This window comes from Perca fluviatilis, chromosome 4 (assembly GCF_010015445.1).
Source record: "Perca fluviatilis chromosome 4, GENO_Pfluv_1.0, whole genome shotgun sequence".
Taxonomy (NCBI): domain Eukaryota; kingdom Metazoa; phylum Chordata; class Actinopteri; order Perciformes; family Percidae; genus Perca; species Perca fluviatilis.
Genome location: NC_053115.1, coordinates 29,780,525 through 29,795,729, shown reverse-complemented (window position 1 = coordinate 29,795,729; position 15,205 = coordinate 29,780,525). Strand labels below are relative to the sequence as shown.

Here is a 15,205-nt window from a genome sequence, read left to right as displayed (position 1 = left end):
CCAGTTCTGGTGGTTGATTAACGCAGATATATGGTGATTAGCTCTTATTACGGGCCGGGTGGGTAGCGCACTGCCATGAGTCCATGAGGCTAATGTCTGATTACTCCATGTTTTTTTGATATATTTTGTGATTACATTCTGAATCTGCAACGTTCTCTGTCAGGTAAATCAATAAGTCAGTAGTAGGCTATACAGGGGAGTTGCATTTGAAGTGGTTTGGGGTCCTTCTGTAAGTAATTTTGGGGTACAATTTGGTTTTGATGAATTCTACAAGCAGCAATACCACAGGCCAAGCAATCAGCCCGTTCCAAACAGGCACATTTTGAACGGGCACTGCAATAGTGCTTTTAAGAAACGGCTGATTTTTGGTCTAAACGACAAACTCAAATTAAAAGGGGTACAGGTCCCACATACTTTGAGACTCAGGGGTGTGCCTGGTGTCATTGGAAAGGAAACACTCTTGAGTTTCATTTACAAGTGTCAGGGTGATTCTAGGCCTTACTGACACAGAGTTACAGAGGCTGGAATGGAGGTTTTTATTTCCGTCCAAGTCATTCATCTGTAAAATCTGACTAAAATACACTGCTGTAAACGCATCTGGTGAGATACAGACAACACAAGGCCATAGCCACATGTGTCAGCTTAATAGTGAAAACGATTTGAAGTCAAAAGACTTTTCTTCTATTCCGCCTAAGAGATTTTGATAAAAAAGTGCAAACAAACTGCACTGGCAAGGTTTTTATATAGAAATATAAAAACAAACACATGAATGATAAAATAAACTATTTACATAGTGGACCACACATGCAAATTAGTTGTATAGCTAACACTGGTACAGGGTACAGTGTCACACAAACGTCTTGAAATGACATAACTCACCAAAGTCGCTCTCTGTAATTAAAGGACAATTCCGGCGCAAAACGAACCTAGGGGTTATTAACTGATATGTACCTACTCTGTTGCTCTCTGGGACATGTTTTCATGCTAATCGAATGAGTTTGGAGCTTTGACGAGGCTACCGCAGACCGCTGGTTAGCTTACAATGCTAGTATTTGGGGCATGTGGACACTCAAATTAAATTGTTTTTTAATTCCACTAAAAAGGCTCGAAATATCACCACACCTTAACGTTAGCATAATGAGGGTCCCTAAATGTGAACCGAAGCATTGACAACATTGTAAGTGTACAGATAGTTTAGTAAAAAAAGACAGTTGCGTTCATGTTTACTTGCGGGAGCCATCTTGGAAACCAGTCATGACTAGTCGAACGCCGTGCAACATGGAATCTCCATAGACAGTATGGGAATCTCAGACTCATTTGCACGGCGCTCGTTTTTGTATTTTGATAAAAGAATAATAAAAAAAAATGTTAATCACAACAACAACAACAAGAATACATACAATAATACCAGACATATCCTTTAAACATCCTTTAACATCCTGGACTCACATACATTTATTGCATTAATTAAACACGAATGCATTGCATTCAGGTCACATTCAGGAGGGAAACTCACCTAAATCGATCTGGCAGTAATCACCCTCCCAGCCCGGGTTACAGACACACTGTCCAGAACCTTCAATGCCTTCATCACACCTTCCCTGCGCCCCACAACTGCAGACTGTAAGAGAGAAAAAACATGAGTCAACCTCCATTGGCGTAACGTAGGTCTGAAAGGCCTCAGTGCATGCTATTATGAGGGGCCCTTAAATGTTCATTAGGCACGACTGCTTGCTCAGTTTACAGGTGTGCTCAGTTTGTAAGTCTTGACAGATTTTGCACTTAAAATAACACACATACCACATATTGCATCATCTTGTCACATGATCAAATAAAGACTTGACATTGGACAACATCAACATACAAACTACCCAGCAATCATCATTGTATATCTGTATATGACAAAATACCTACAAAAATAAGAAATAATTCATTTAATTGAATAGTTTGTGTTGTTTATAGTTTGCATAGTGTATTATAATTTTGTATCATATTTCCGAGGTGGCAATCTGAATAATAATCTCACAATAGAGTTGTGAAGACGACAAAGGTAATTTCAGGGTTTCAGGCAGCAACAGCAGTCTGGTTAACCTTCTCCTCAGACAACGTTAGGTGAGGGACAGTTGGAGCTCTTTGATGCTTTGATCGACATGAACCCTTCTTGGTTGAAACATCAGAACGCAACATGAACAACTGTGTTGTGCAGAAGAACTCTGTGAAAGTCTAAGATAGAAGCCTGTGTAGATAAAACATGAAGGAGGGAAGTTTGCTACAACCCCACAACTTCAATCACATACCTTCATATTCGTGTGCTCCGCTAATGATGAGCTGAAACCTGATTTTAAGCAGTTTAAATCAGTTCACTTTCTCATTCTGGATCAGTTTGGGATTAATTCAGTAACCACGGCGACGGGTTCTGTTCCTCACTGCAACAACGAAGCGTTTTAAAACCACCATAGCTCTGATTTACACCTCTGACTTGCCTCTTCTCCTGTGTTGATGAACCTTTAGGAGATCATTGAATGAGAACTTTGAAACAGAAACAGCGGATGATCAGCAGCTGTTTGATATTCTTTAACCCAGTCGGCTGGGTGACTCTTAGCGAAGACGGCTGGCAGGGTTGTCCTGAGCTGGAAACACACCCACCTTTGTGATGGTGAGTGTGGAGCGTTGCTATGGCGACAGACTGCAGGAGAGCTGATAGGGGAGAGATGGCGGTGCGTCTGCTAACCAGATTATTATTATTTTTGGGTGGGTGGGTGGATGTGAGGGTGAGGGAATAAAAATACATTATTTGAGGATAAAGAAAAGTTCTCATGCCCATTGTGGTCCTGTAGCTGTATTCATAATTGTGCATTAAGGGGTGACACTGAAGGTAGGGCGGCTATGTGCGTAGGCTCAGTTCCTACACTGTAGCTAACACTCGCCTCCTCAAAAATTTAACTGCACATTGAGGCTACAAGATAAAAAGAACTGTGATTGGTCAACTCATCTAGCTTTGTGTTTCAGAGATTGTTGGTAGTGAAAACAACATAAAACAAGCTATAACAGGTAATCTACTAGCCTGACACGCCAGATGGTTGGTTAACACAGAACCATCAGAGAAGCCGTCATTGGAAACTGTTTGTAAAAGGGCAGGATCCTTCAAAAGAAATACCTGGCAGGTGATTGAATGAACCATCTGTCTATCATGCCGCCACTGTTGTTTTGAACAGTCGCGCCGCCACACGCACCTAAGCCGCACCCGTAGCTGCCAGTAGCTCCTTACCGGATGCTGATTGATGCAGTTAGCTGGTTGTTAGGACACAAACGCATTACTTGAAGCCTGACTAGATGGATTTTCACGTGATCTTGTGATATTGTGAGAATCCAGCTGCCGTTCAAATTAAGTTATCTACTTCTTTTTAGTGACACATATCTGACAAAGCAATCTCCACTGCAAACCTACCTGCCGTGATCGCCACTCACTACGACTGCACAGCAGTAGTCTGATATTCAATAATGTAGTTGAAATCTGTTGCCGAGGATATTTGTCATTTCAACCGGTGAAAGTAATGGAAAGTAAAAATGAGAAGCTGCTACGTGAATATTTTAAACATAGGTCTTTGCTAATAAAAGAGCAGGGAGATATACAAGCCAGAGATGGGGACTCAAGTTTGAGGCTCGGACTCGAGTCGCACTTAAGTCGCACACACAGTGACTTCAGACTTGACTCGTCCTCAAAAGCCACTCGGACTCCAGGTGCGGGACTTCATTTTTAGGAAACGTCTAATGAGCTGAATGTTATTCCCCTACCTGCGTAACCATAACCTACCTATGTAACACGTAATACTTAAGGTATCTGCTGCGCGTGGCCACACATGAGAGATGACAACAAACATGTTGGCCGCACTGGCAGCTGCTGTGCCACAAAGGAAGCGCTGAATGCTAAATATGTGGTATCAGCAAAAAGGATTAGCAAACATGTTTAGCTCAGCATTGTCCATCTAACATTAGCTTGCTTTTTGTTTTAGTCACGACCTACGGGAGGTTAACTCCGACTGTCGTCCGCAAGATGTTATGAAAAGATCGTTTGTTTGTTTGTTTGCCAAACTTTTGTATTTGATTTACATAACCATTTACGTCCCACTGGCTGCAATGTTTGAATTCCTTATATATAGCTATGCAGTGTTCTAAGCAGCCTGGATGGAATGCAGCAGGTGATACAACACTCATTATAACCACCAGACTTGAGACTTGACTTGGACTCTAGCTCAGACTTGTAAGCATCTCTGATACAAGCCAAGATAAATTGAGTTTTATTTATCAACCTTTCAAAAGCTAATACATGATGCTAAAAAACATATATATATATTCATATCATATTCTACTGTGAAAACTGTCCATAAAAAATGACATTACTTTATTCTGGTATTTTCTTCTGAAAAGAGGATCTCACAAAGTCTTGGTTATAGTCTGGGTTCAAAAACAGTGTGTCCAAATCACATACTTTTTCTTTTTACTTTTAGTATGTACTGCAGCTGCCTTTAAAAGTATAGACTGTTGCATACAGTATGCATACAATTGTTACATAATTACATAACATTGTGCCTTAAACTTTGACCCTCTCGCTCATATACACTGCAAAATGTGACCGGATGCAGTAGGACATAGTATTTTTGGCATACTGTATTTGATATACTAAATATTTTTCTCGCATACTAAATAGTATGGTAGTATGGGTATTTGAACGCAGAGGCCGTTTTAGTTTTGGTTGAGTTTTGTGTTTCCTGATTTTGGTCTACCTGTGCAATTGGGGCCGTAGTGGTTGGTGGTACAATGTTCGCAGGCTGTTCCTCTGAAACCTTCATGGCACCTACATCTTCCTGAACCACGCATCCCATCGTCACAGTCACCATGGTTACCACAAGGGGCCTCTAAGCCACCTGGACAAACTAAAACACACAGAAGAGGTGGAGTCAAAAAAATGATAGAGGACAAACAAAAGAAAGCATATGAAATTTTTTTTTAAATATTCCAATCATGGTCTTACAAAAACTGTCCAAAAAAAAAAATACAGCAGAAAAAAAAATATATGCTAGTCCATGGATCACAAACGCCTTCAAAAAGAAAAAATACTCCATCAAAACAATTAATTTAAGTATAGAACTATAGATGCACAGAATAAACAAAACAAATAAGTTTACTAATATGATGAGGATGTGTAAGATGTATGATATGTAAGAATAAACTGAAAGGGCAATCGGTGGGCACAGATTTCCGCCAGGGCATGGCCTGTTTCACAATGTTAATGTAGTGTGAGTTTTCCCAGTTGGGAACTCATTTTTACGATTATTCCGACACCACATGAATGCAGCACAGACGGCTTATGTCTTATACAGTTTTTTACGATCACTATGACACTTTTTTCAATACTTTTAACAACTTTCCTAAACTCTTAACACAGTTAGCACAACATCCGTCTGTGTAGGCTATACAATTAACACATTTCTTGTTGCTTTGACACAAAATGCATACAGTTAACACAAATTTTAAATGCTTAAATTTCTTTTACACACAAGCTCCACCAAAACCAAAACAATGGATTTTTACTGCCAAATTTCCAAATGCTTTCACACTGTATGTCAGAACAGATAACATCATGTTCTAAACCTAACTTATAGGCTAAAGTCAAAGTGAACAGCTGTTCAAATTGTAAATTAAAACACAAATATATCCCCTGCATTTTATACATGCATTTATTGGAAACAGCTGATTGAAGTTATGCAAATACGTAGATCAATCCCAGCTGATTCCCTTCTAGGAAACACACTCAGGTGTTGAGGTTCTTTCAATCACATGATCATATGGTAGTACAGTAAAAGAGGACCTATTTGAACAATATACTGTAGATGAACACAGAAAATAAGAAAAATGCCTTCACGAGGGAGAGGAAGAGGAGTACCAGGACAATTCTGTCTCTTTCTCCTTTTTTTCATAAACCGTACATTCTATAAAGCTACTCTGACATGGGTCATTCATTTTTTGTATTGAATCTCTGCAGCAAAAGAAACAAAATGGTGGCCGGGTTGGATCAGTGGGTAGAGCAGGCACACATATACTTGGAGGTTTATTCCTCAACGCAGAGGTCCAGGGTTCAAATCTGGCTTGTGACGATTTCCTGCATGTCTCCCTTCTTCTCAACTAGCTGTCCTGTCAAATAAAGGTGGAAAAGCCCAAAAAATTATCTTTACAGTAAAAGAAAATATGCATGCATTTACTAAACCCAACAAAACAAAAATGCAGAGAGACTTCAAGAGAAACTGCAGTCCAAAACACAATCTATGATCAATACAATATACTATTGTCTGTTCTATAAGGGCAGACCTGACTGACACATTTAAAATGATGCAGTTTCTGTAATTCCATCTGATGTTAGTGTTTTTTATGTCATTGTGCAGTGATTGACTAAATATTCCTGTTGGGAGAGAACATGTGTTAGTGTTTTGGAAGAATTATTTGATTTTGAGACATGATTGCATTGTTTTGGTAGACATAGTGTATTGTGTAAGTGAATTATTGTATTTTGAAAATCAGTGTTGGAGATTAGTTTACAAAGTGTGATTTTGAGCATGAAATTAACTGTTTTGCCAATCGTGTGTTGTAGGTGTGTTGGTGCGTTAAGAGTTTAGGAAAGTTGTTAAAAGTATTGAAAAAATTGTCATAGCGATCGTGAAAAACTGTAATGTTCACGAAAGGGAAAAATAAGTTGTGTATCCGCCCCGTGTTTCGGATCTGCTCCAAAATTTAATGGGTTCTTCCCTGGCCCATGCTACATCCTTCCACCAAGTTTCATGAAAATCGGGCCACAAGTTTTGCTGTAATCTTGCTGACAAACAAACAAACCGACAAAAAAAACGGAACAAACACATAACCTCCTTGGCCGAACACAGCATTAAAGGCATATGTATTTTGTTGAAGAGCATTATTACAAACGGATCTAGAAACTCAAACTACTCTCAGTATTTTATTGCTAACGATAACACCAAAAATAAGATGGATCATGTAATTAGTGGAGTTAATACATTTGTGTGTTGACCAAAAGTGGCAAAAGCATTGTTGTAAATCTGTTACATTCCATTCTGTGAAATCTCTGAAAAAAGCCTCTCTCTGTTCTGTTCAATCTGTTTCAATCATCATCCTTTCATTAATTGTCACCCTCAGGACTCTTAACATTTGTAGCTCCACAAATTGTAAGGCTCTAAGAATAGCTCTAGGGGGCAAAATTTTCTCCAGACCTCTGTGGGCAGGATGAGATGACTGTCTGACCAGAGGACCATCTTCCCTATTTGCCTTCTTTACCTTGACAGTCTCGGCCGTAGTGGTTTTTGCAGCACTTCTGGACCCAGGAAGGAAACTGACAAACTCTCTTACAGCCCGGCCGGCCCCCAAGATCATCCAGGTCATGGAAAGATGGGTAGCGGCGGCCATACCTGAAGGACCTAAATTGCGAACATTGCTCTGTCTTTCCCTGGAGGAAGGAAAGACTGACATTTATCTCGACATAGGTTACGTATTGTACAAGCTGCTAATGTTCAGAATTTTTAGCAGATCTTACCGTGTCTTGGTGTCTGAAGGGGCAGGATGGAGGGAAGAGGCAGTGTCCACAGCGCCCCTGAGACATTTTAAGACAGAAAGCTTTAGTCCAGCTACCAAAAAAAGTAGGAAGGCTGTAATCAATGTAATAACCATGGCAGTGGTATTAGTAACAATAGTTACTGGGGTAGCTGTGTTAAGGCCCAGTCACATCCATGTGTCTTCATGAAATGTTTTGTTCTAGAAGCTTGGTGACTAGAGCTGCAAAGATCAATCGATTAATTAATTAATTAGTTGTCAACTAGGGGTGGTACGGTTCATGAAAAAACACCCGAACCGCTCGGTTTGCTAGTCTCGGTTCGGAGCGTGTGTGTACCGCACGGTTCGTCAGTACACTGTTAATGTGCACTAACCTCTTACTGCCGTAGTGCCCACTTTATACACCTATGTTAAAACAGTTACTGGATATGACGAGCGGGATGGGCGTGACAAACGCAACTCATGGCAGCTGATTGGACGATTGCGTCACATGGGTCTGGCTGGTCCCAAATTTCAAAACAGACTGTCATGGCGGCTCGTTCAGAATACGATCTCATATTGTACTAAAATAGTTCACCGAAACGTGTTTCTGAAAACATTTTAAGCGAGAAATAGGCCATGCAGTTGCTGAATCTGTCTTCATTTAAGATCGACAAAGGTCAGTTTAAAAGATTTTCATCAGATTTTGAGAGACACCGAGCCGACCGCTCCTCAAGTGGAGTGGGGTGCCGCTGCAGGTCACGTCACCTGCAGAAATGTCAAGTGGGAGAGAGGCTGCCCAGAGCTGGAGGATGCGCCAGCGTCGTTTATAGTCTGGTGTGTGGGAACATTTGGGATTTCACGTTACCTATGATGAAATAAAACAATATAGAACTGCCACTGTGTGCACGTTTTGTGCAACATGCATTCAATATGCTAATTTTAGCTATATGCTGAAGTATATTCTGGAGTGTTAAAGAAAAAATAAGAACCGTACTGAACCGAAAACCGTGACCCTAAAACCGTGATACGAACCGAACCGTGGGTTTTGTGAACCGTACCACCCCTATTGTCAACTATTACAATTAATCGCCAACTATTTTGATAATCGATTAACTGGTTTGAGTCAAAAATTCTCAGATTCCAGCTTCTTAAATCAAAGTATTTTCTAGTTTGTTTACTCCTCTATGACAGTTAACTAAATATTTTTGAGTTGTGGACAAAACAAGACATCATATTAGGCTTTGGGAAACACTGATCAACATTTGATCCCATTTTCTGGCATTTTATAAACTAAACAAACAAATTGATTAATCGAGAAAATAATCAACAGAATAATCGACAATGAAAATAATCGTTAGTTGCAGCCCTATTTGCAGCCGTAGGGACACCTTGCAGGGATAGTTGGTGACCGCTAATATGCTAGCGCTAGAGTCACAATTAAAATAAAGCGATAGCTTCCTCCTTTTTGAACTCTCTGGCTCTTTGTTCCCTCAAAGGTTAGCAATGGCAAGACAGCATGCTCTTGGTCAACAGCACGAAGATTTAAAGAGATTTTCTTCATCCCCGAGAGAAATCCACTGATCACAGTATTTCCATTGAATTGATTTAAGTTACAATGAGCAGTAAATGTGGCAGATCTAAGTAGTATCACTAGTTTGTAGCCACTCTAGTGGCACATTATGTATCAACTTGCTTTTGTTTTGTCACACTGTCATCTGACATTTGAATGTGTCTTAGCTTTGGTTTTGTGATCACTCCATCCAAAGAATTCCAAAATATGTACTGATATATATCCAAATGTGTTTATATAATAAACTTAACAGACTATCCAACCAAAACAGAGGTAAAAATTGTTGTAATAGTAATTATTTAATTTCAACATTAGCATTTATGTTGTGAGTTTTAAAGCAGTATTAAAAGTAATAGTATTAGCACTACTCACGTGAGTGGTTCTGTTCTCCATGCTGTCGCAGAGTGCTCCCAGGCCAGGTGGTTCCAGTAACTGGTCGATGCCATAGGCCACACCTTCTTTGAAGTCCAGGTAGCGCTCCACTATCCGGGCTGCGTTCTCATTAATCAATACAGCACCCTGAACACACACACACACAGGCACACAATCAATAACATTTTAAAAACAGCCAACATACAGCCACAGACCTAGAACAGAATAAAATAAAATAGAACACATATTGAGTGCTTTCTCACGTTTTCAATAACATAGGCTAGGAATGAGAAAAGAAATAAAGTAAAAAAATAAGGACCTCTGTAATGACAGACATTGCAGACATAAAACAGCCAGCTGCCAGGTGTAGATGCCAACATGGCTCCTTTTTTTTGGTGTGTGTGTGTGTGTGTGTGTGTGTGTGTTTTTTTCTCACCACCAGCGTCTTGTCACAGCTGTACTTGATGGTTGATCCATGCATGGTGCGAAAGGACGAGTATTTATCCGGCTGACTGACACCCATCACCTAGACACAAAGAAATTCATAGTGATCTGTTCAGTCAGTCAGACCCTTCCTCCTCCTTTTGAAGAAGCCTACAGTTTCGGATTTGGATGGATTTTGGATTTTGGATATTATATTATTGTTTTGGATATGTATTCATGTTCATGCCACGACTGTGGTGACCCTATGAGCTTTCCTCAGCTCCATTGCTGGTAAGCAGGGAAGCAGTGGGCAGAAGCATTGTTGTGAAGCTGTGACATTCAAATTCTGTTAAAACTCTAAACCAAGCCTTTCTCATCTGTTTCAATTGGTATCGGTATCATAAATTAGTTAGACTGTTTTCCTCCCTGAAGATTTATCTACGTGAACCTACCTTGAACCAATCCTCCTCTCATCTGGTGCCCCTTTCTTATCTATCTACTCTCACGTCATCGAAGTGAATGAAGCGATTGTTACAAAATATATATATTTTTTTGTGTCTCATTAAACCTTTAGAACATTGTAAACTGAACCCTGCTTCATGTCACTTTGTTCTCCGAGAGCGTAACTGCTTTCAGAGTCAACTCACAGAAGTCAAGCCAGTAGATGACAGAATATGAACCACAAAACAATCGTGATCGGATTCTTTCATAACCATGTTGAATCTATATTTAACATGTCTGGTCACTATGCACTTTATTAGATTATTTGTATTTATTTGGTCATTATGTCGCTATTTAATCTCTCTGCATTTTTTATTAATTTTTTTATGTTATTGATGCTGGGCTTTGTACATTGGAAATGTGAATGTTGGACACGAGTGACTACTGTTGTTGGTCTTCTAGCCCATCGGTATTCAGGACATCTTACCTACTGTATGTCTATGTTTGTTCATGCATTGTTTGCCTTGCTGAAAAACTGTGGAAAGTTGATATATAATGTGCACTAACACTGATCACAGATGTAGAGCTCAACAATTAATCGTTTAATGGATAAGTCAATCATATGGCAATTACCCAGCAACTATTTTGATATCTGATTAATCATTTGAGTCATTTTTCAAGCAAAACGGCTGAAGATTTGCGGCTTTCTTCGTCTTAGAACTTTAAGACAGATATTGTCAATAGAAGAGTTTTGTATTTTGAACTGCTTGTTTGGCAGGAAAAAAACCAAGACATTTGAAGACGTCATCAATGGTTTTGTGTAGCTGTGATCGACATTTTAACTATTTTCTTATATTTTATAGACAAAACAATTAATTGAGAAAATAAATGACAGATTAACTAATGATAAAAATAAATGTTAAATCCGACACGACAGAGGTGCATATTTTCCTTCTGGGCTGCAATGAACTTTTCATCCTTTAGGGGCCCAATTAGAGGAGTTACGTTTGAGTATCAAAGAAGCAAACAGTGTTTTTGATCCAGTCATCCTCCTAATGCCTTTCTCCTCCTCCTCTTCCTACCTTGGAATTGCGTATGATGTGAGCCTTCACCAAGGCAGCCACTTGGTCTCGGTGATCGGGGCTGGAGAGCCAGTGCTGTCTTTCAGCTGGCAGGGAGTTGAGGGCCTTGTCAGTGGGCCAGAACATGGTGAACGGCTGGTGGATGGACATCTGGAGCACAGGAAGTAACCCTGCATCCTGAACAAAGAGTCAAGATTACGGTCAGTAGTACTCACACTCACAGTATAAGTTGTGTGTTCTCAGAGAGAGTTGTAGTAGAAGAAGAAGTTGGCATCAGGAAGTAGTTGTAGAAGGATAAGTAGTGATAGAAAGATGTGAAGAAGGAAAAAAAAGTAGGTGTAATAAGAGGATAGAGATAGATGTAGATGTGTAAGTGCTGGAAGGACAAATTAAAGAGGAGGTGGATTCCAGAGTGAGAAGGAGGAGGCAGTATGGGAGATATGGCTGTAGGAATAGAAATAAAACCAGGACGTGCAGCGTTTTTGTTGTTTTTACCTCCACGAGTTTGTAGAAGCGGCTGTAGCCATAAAACTTCGCTGCTGACGTAAAGTTCATCTAAACAGAGAGAGAGAGAGAGTTCACACTGCCTGTCCGTCAATTCTGATTGATTATCAACTATATATTAATTTAAAGCAAACTCCGCAAACCATGTTAGACAGGAGGACTGGTTTGTCCTGCAGCCTGTAGGGCATCAACAGCGTGTCGATGTGGTGAATGACTCCGTTAGATGTGACGTAATCACTCTTCACGATCCTCGATCTGTTGTTGATCCAGACTGAACCCTGCAGGGAGAGAGGTGAGATTTAGATTTATTTGATCAGGACAATGCACATTAATCAACCTTTCTGTAAATGCGCCAGTGTTAGTCGGCTAATTTTCAACTGTAGTCCTAGTTACCCAGCATGCATGTCTTTATGGTGGGAGGAAACCGGAGCACCCGGAAGAAAAACCCACGCAAACACGGGGAGAACATGCAAACTCCACACAGAAACGACCTGGATTCAAACCCAGAACCTTCTTGCTGTGATGCATAAGTGCTAACCACTGAGCCACCATGCTGCCTAAGGTGAGGCAGATACAGTACAGGCCAAAAGTTTGGACACACCTTCTCATTCAATGCATTTCCTTTATTTTCATGACTATTTACATTGTAGATTCTCACTGAAGGCATCAAAACTATGAATGAACACATATGGAATTATGTACTTAACAAAAAAGTGTGAAATAACTGAAAACATGTCTTATATTTTAGATTCCTCAAAGTAGCCACCCGTTTTTTTGATAGCACTGCAAACCCTTGGTGTTCTCTCAATGAGCTTCATGAGGTAGTCACCTGAAATGGTTTTCACTTCACAGGTGTGCCTTGTCAGGGTTAATTAGTGGAATTTTTTCCCTTATTAATAAAAAAAGCAAAGGGTGGCTACTTTGAAGAATCTAAAATATAAGACATGTTTTCAGTTATTTCACACTTTTTTGTTAAGTACATAATTCCATATGTGTTCATTCATAGTTTTGATGCCTTCAGTGAGAATCTACAATGTAAATAGTCATGAAAATAAATAAAAAAACGCATTGAGTGAGAAGGTGTGTCCAAACTTTTGGCCTGTACTGTAGGTAGAAACAAAGACGAGGAGAGCGGAAAGGTGGATTGTGAGACATCTGAAGACATATAGACCAAAAAGACTGAAAAAAACGATTGTAAAGATTTACAAAGAATATGTTTACTCTCTAACTGGGAAGTTTTACGACGAATTGATGGGGATTGCTGTAGAAGAAGATGGGTGTGGTCCGGGTAACGTTGCCAGAAGTAGGGGGGTAGAAAATAGGGAAGGGACCCCCCCCCACACTTTACTCCCCTGGCCCAATTTGGCATTGCGGCGTGTGTGATGCCATTGCAAGATGGTCTCTAGTTGAAGTTGAATTTAGCTGCTGTCCTCCACAAATGAACAAGTGTGCGCGTGTGTGTGTTACCCGCTGCAGGCCGAAGTGCAGTGTGTGTTACCTGCTGCAGGACGAAGTGCAGTGTGTGTTACCTGCTGCAGGCTGAAGTGCAGTGTGTGTTACCTGCTGCAGGCTGAAGTGCAGTGTGTGTTACCTGCTGCAGGCTGAAGTGCAGTGTGTGTCCCGACGTTGAAACAGCAAGCTTGGTGGTTTTGAGGTCACTTAAGGTCAAAGTCTCACAGGAAACGATGTGGTAACGAACCAGGTCAGGAAGACGGCCAAACTGTTTCCATTTCTCGAACTACACACACACGCACACATGCACACACACACACACACACACACACACACACACAAACAGCGAGACACCAGTCAACAATGTATATAAATGTATATGTATATACACTGTATATATTATTAATTAATATTGTGATTTAGCTTTTAAATGACTGTATAGCTTTTTTCCAGGTAAGACAGTAAATCTTAAAGATAAACAAAACATGGTAATATTCTTATTGTAGCATTATATAATATACAAACAGCAGGTGTTATACACACAGAAGAGGAGTCGTTGTTGGTTTCCTTTACAGGTGAAAAGGCAGTAAACGGTCCCTCACCATAAAGACCACGAGAGCCTGACATCTGAGAAAAACGCAAAGAAAACAAAGTGAACTCCTGTAATGATGGATCAGGTGCCTGTATTATGAAGCAAGTTCATACAGGGGATGCAGTCACTGCATATACTTATATATTATATATATTTTATTTGAATCTCTTCTTTTTTGGCAATGACAACTTTAACCAAATGAAGACACAAAGTTAGATAAAAGGAGATATATACTAATTTTTTTGGCAAAAAATTATTTTAATTTCAGTTGGACATCACCATCAGTTTACATTTTGGGATCGCTTTAATAAGAATAATAAGAAGCCCAACACACAGAGCAGCAGGAGCTCTGATTTGCCAGCTGTTGTTCCTTGCGGCCATGTATATTACAAACCATGTATGTGTTTACTAAGCAGCATCAAATTAATAACTGGAGGCAAAGTTTTATTTACTTACAGATAACATTCGACTGAAGACGATGTTCTCTGATTGTCGGAACAGCTCCTGTAAGACAGACAGACAACACAACTTCCTGTGAGGGGGGAGGCAGTGGGATGCTAGAGGTCAGGGGGAAGTCAGAGGTCATGTGACTCACATTGTAGGTGCTTCCCCGGCAATCGAAGCCATCGCCCACGTGGCCTCTGAGGCAGGAGCAGTTCCTCTGACCCTGACCCATATACTCACAGCGAGCATGCTTACTGCAGCCGCCATTGTTCTGCACACATACACAAAAAAAAATATTTTTAATTGATGATAACTGCCCTGCAATCATATTCATTTTTTTATAAAATCATAGATGAGATTTTTTAATTAGTTGAGTCATCAATTAGTGTGTCTGCAACAAATGTGTGTAATGGTACGGCAGGTAATATATTCCTGAGATGTCTTTTTCTTCCGCGTTTGGCTCCTTGAACCCAGGGGCTGAGTCAGCTAATTGGACAGCTGTGCAGCTAACCAGGCTAACTAGCTAACGGCAGCTAACTACAGTTAGCGGTTATATTAGCAAGTAGCCTAAAGCTAATGTTATCTATCCAAAACTCCGTAAATCACCTCGGTACTGTATTGATTGTCATCAAAGTGGTCTTATAACTTTTAGGACATCTTAATGAAAAGTCCAACTAGTTTCACTTCACTTGAGGTCAAGAGAATTATTCATGACACCGTTATAAAAGC

General features: G+C 40.1%; 1 protein-coding gene across 1 annotated transcript in view; it reads right to left on the bottom strand.

The window, feature by feature from the left end:
• stab1 (stabilin 1) overlaps positions 1-15,205 on the bottom strand; it is a 111,955-nt gene that overhangs the window by 41,737 nt on the left and 55,013 nt on the right. The window contains exons 44-56 of the mRNA XM_039797369.1: positions 14,628-14,747; positions 14,489-14,536; positions 13,984-14,067; positions 13,580-13,726; positions 12,132-12,266; positions 11,980-12,039; positions 11,485-11,661; positions 9,975-10,064; positions 9,539-9,685; positions 7,598-7,654; positions 7,342-7,510; positions 4,785-4,934; positions 1,517-1,621 (exon numbers count right to left, since the gene is read on the bottom strand). Of these exons, the coding sequence (XP_039653303.1) occupies positions 1,517-1,621; positions 4,785-4,934; positions 7,342-7,510; positions 7,598-7,654; positions 9,539-9,685; positions 9,975-10,064; positions 11,485-11,661; positions 11,980-12,039; positions 12,132-12,266; positions 13,580-13,726; positions 13,984-14,067; positions 14,489-14,536; positions 14,628-14,747 (1,489 nt within the window). The remainder of the gene's footprint in view (positions 1-1,516; positions 1,622-4,784; positions 4,935-7,341; positions 7,511-7,597; positions 7,655-9,538; positions 9,686-9,974; positions 10,065-11,484; positions 11,662-11,979; positions 12,040-12,131; positions 12,267-13,579; positions 13,727-13,983; positions 14,068-14,488; positions 14,537-14,627; positions 14,748-15,205) is intronic.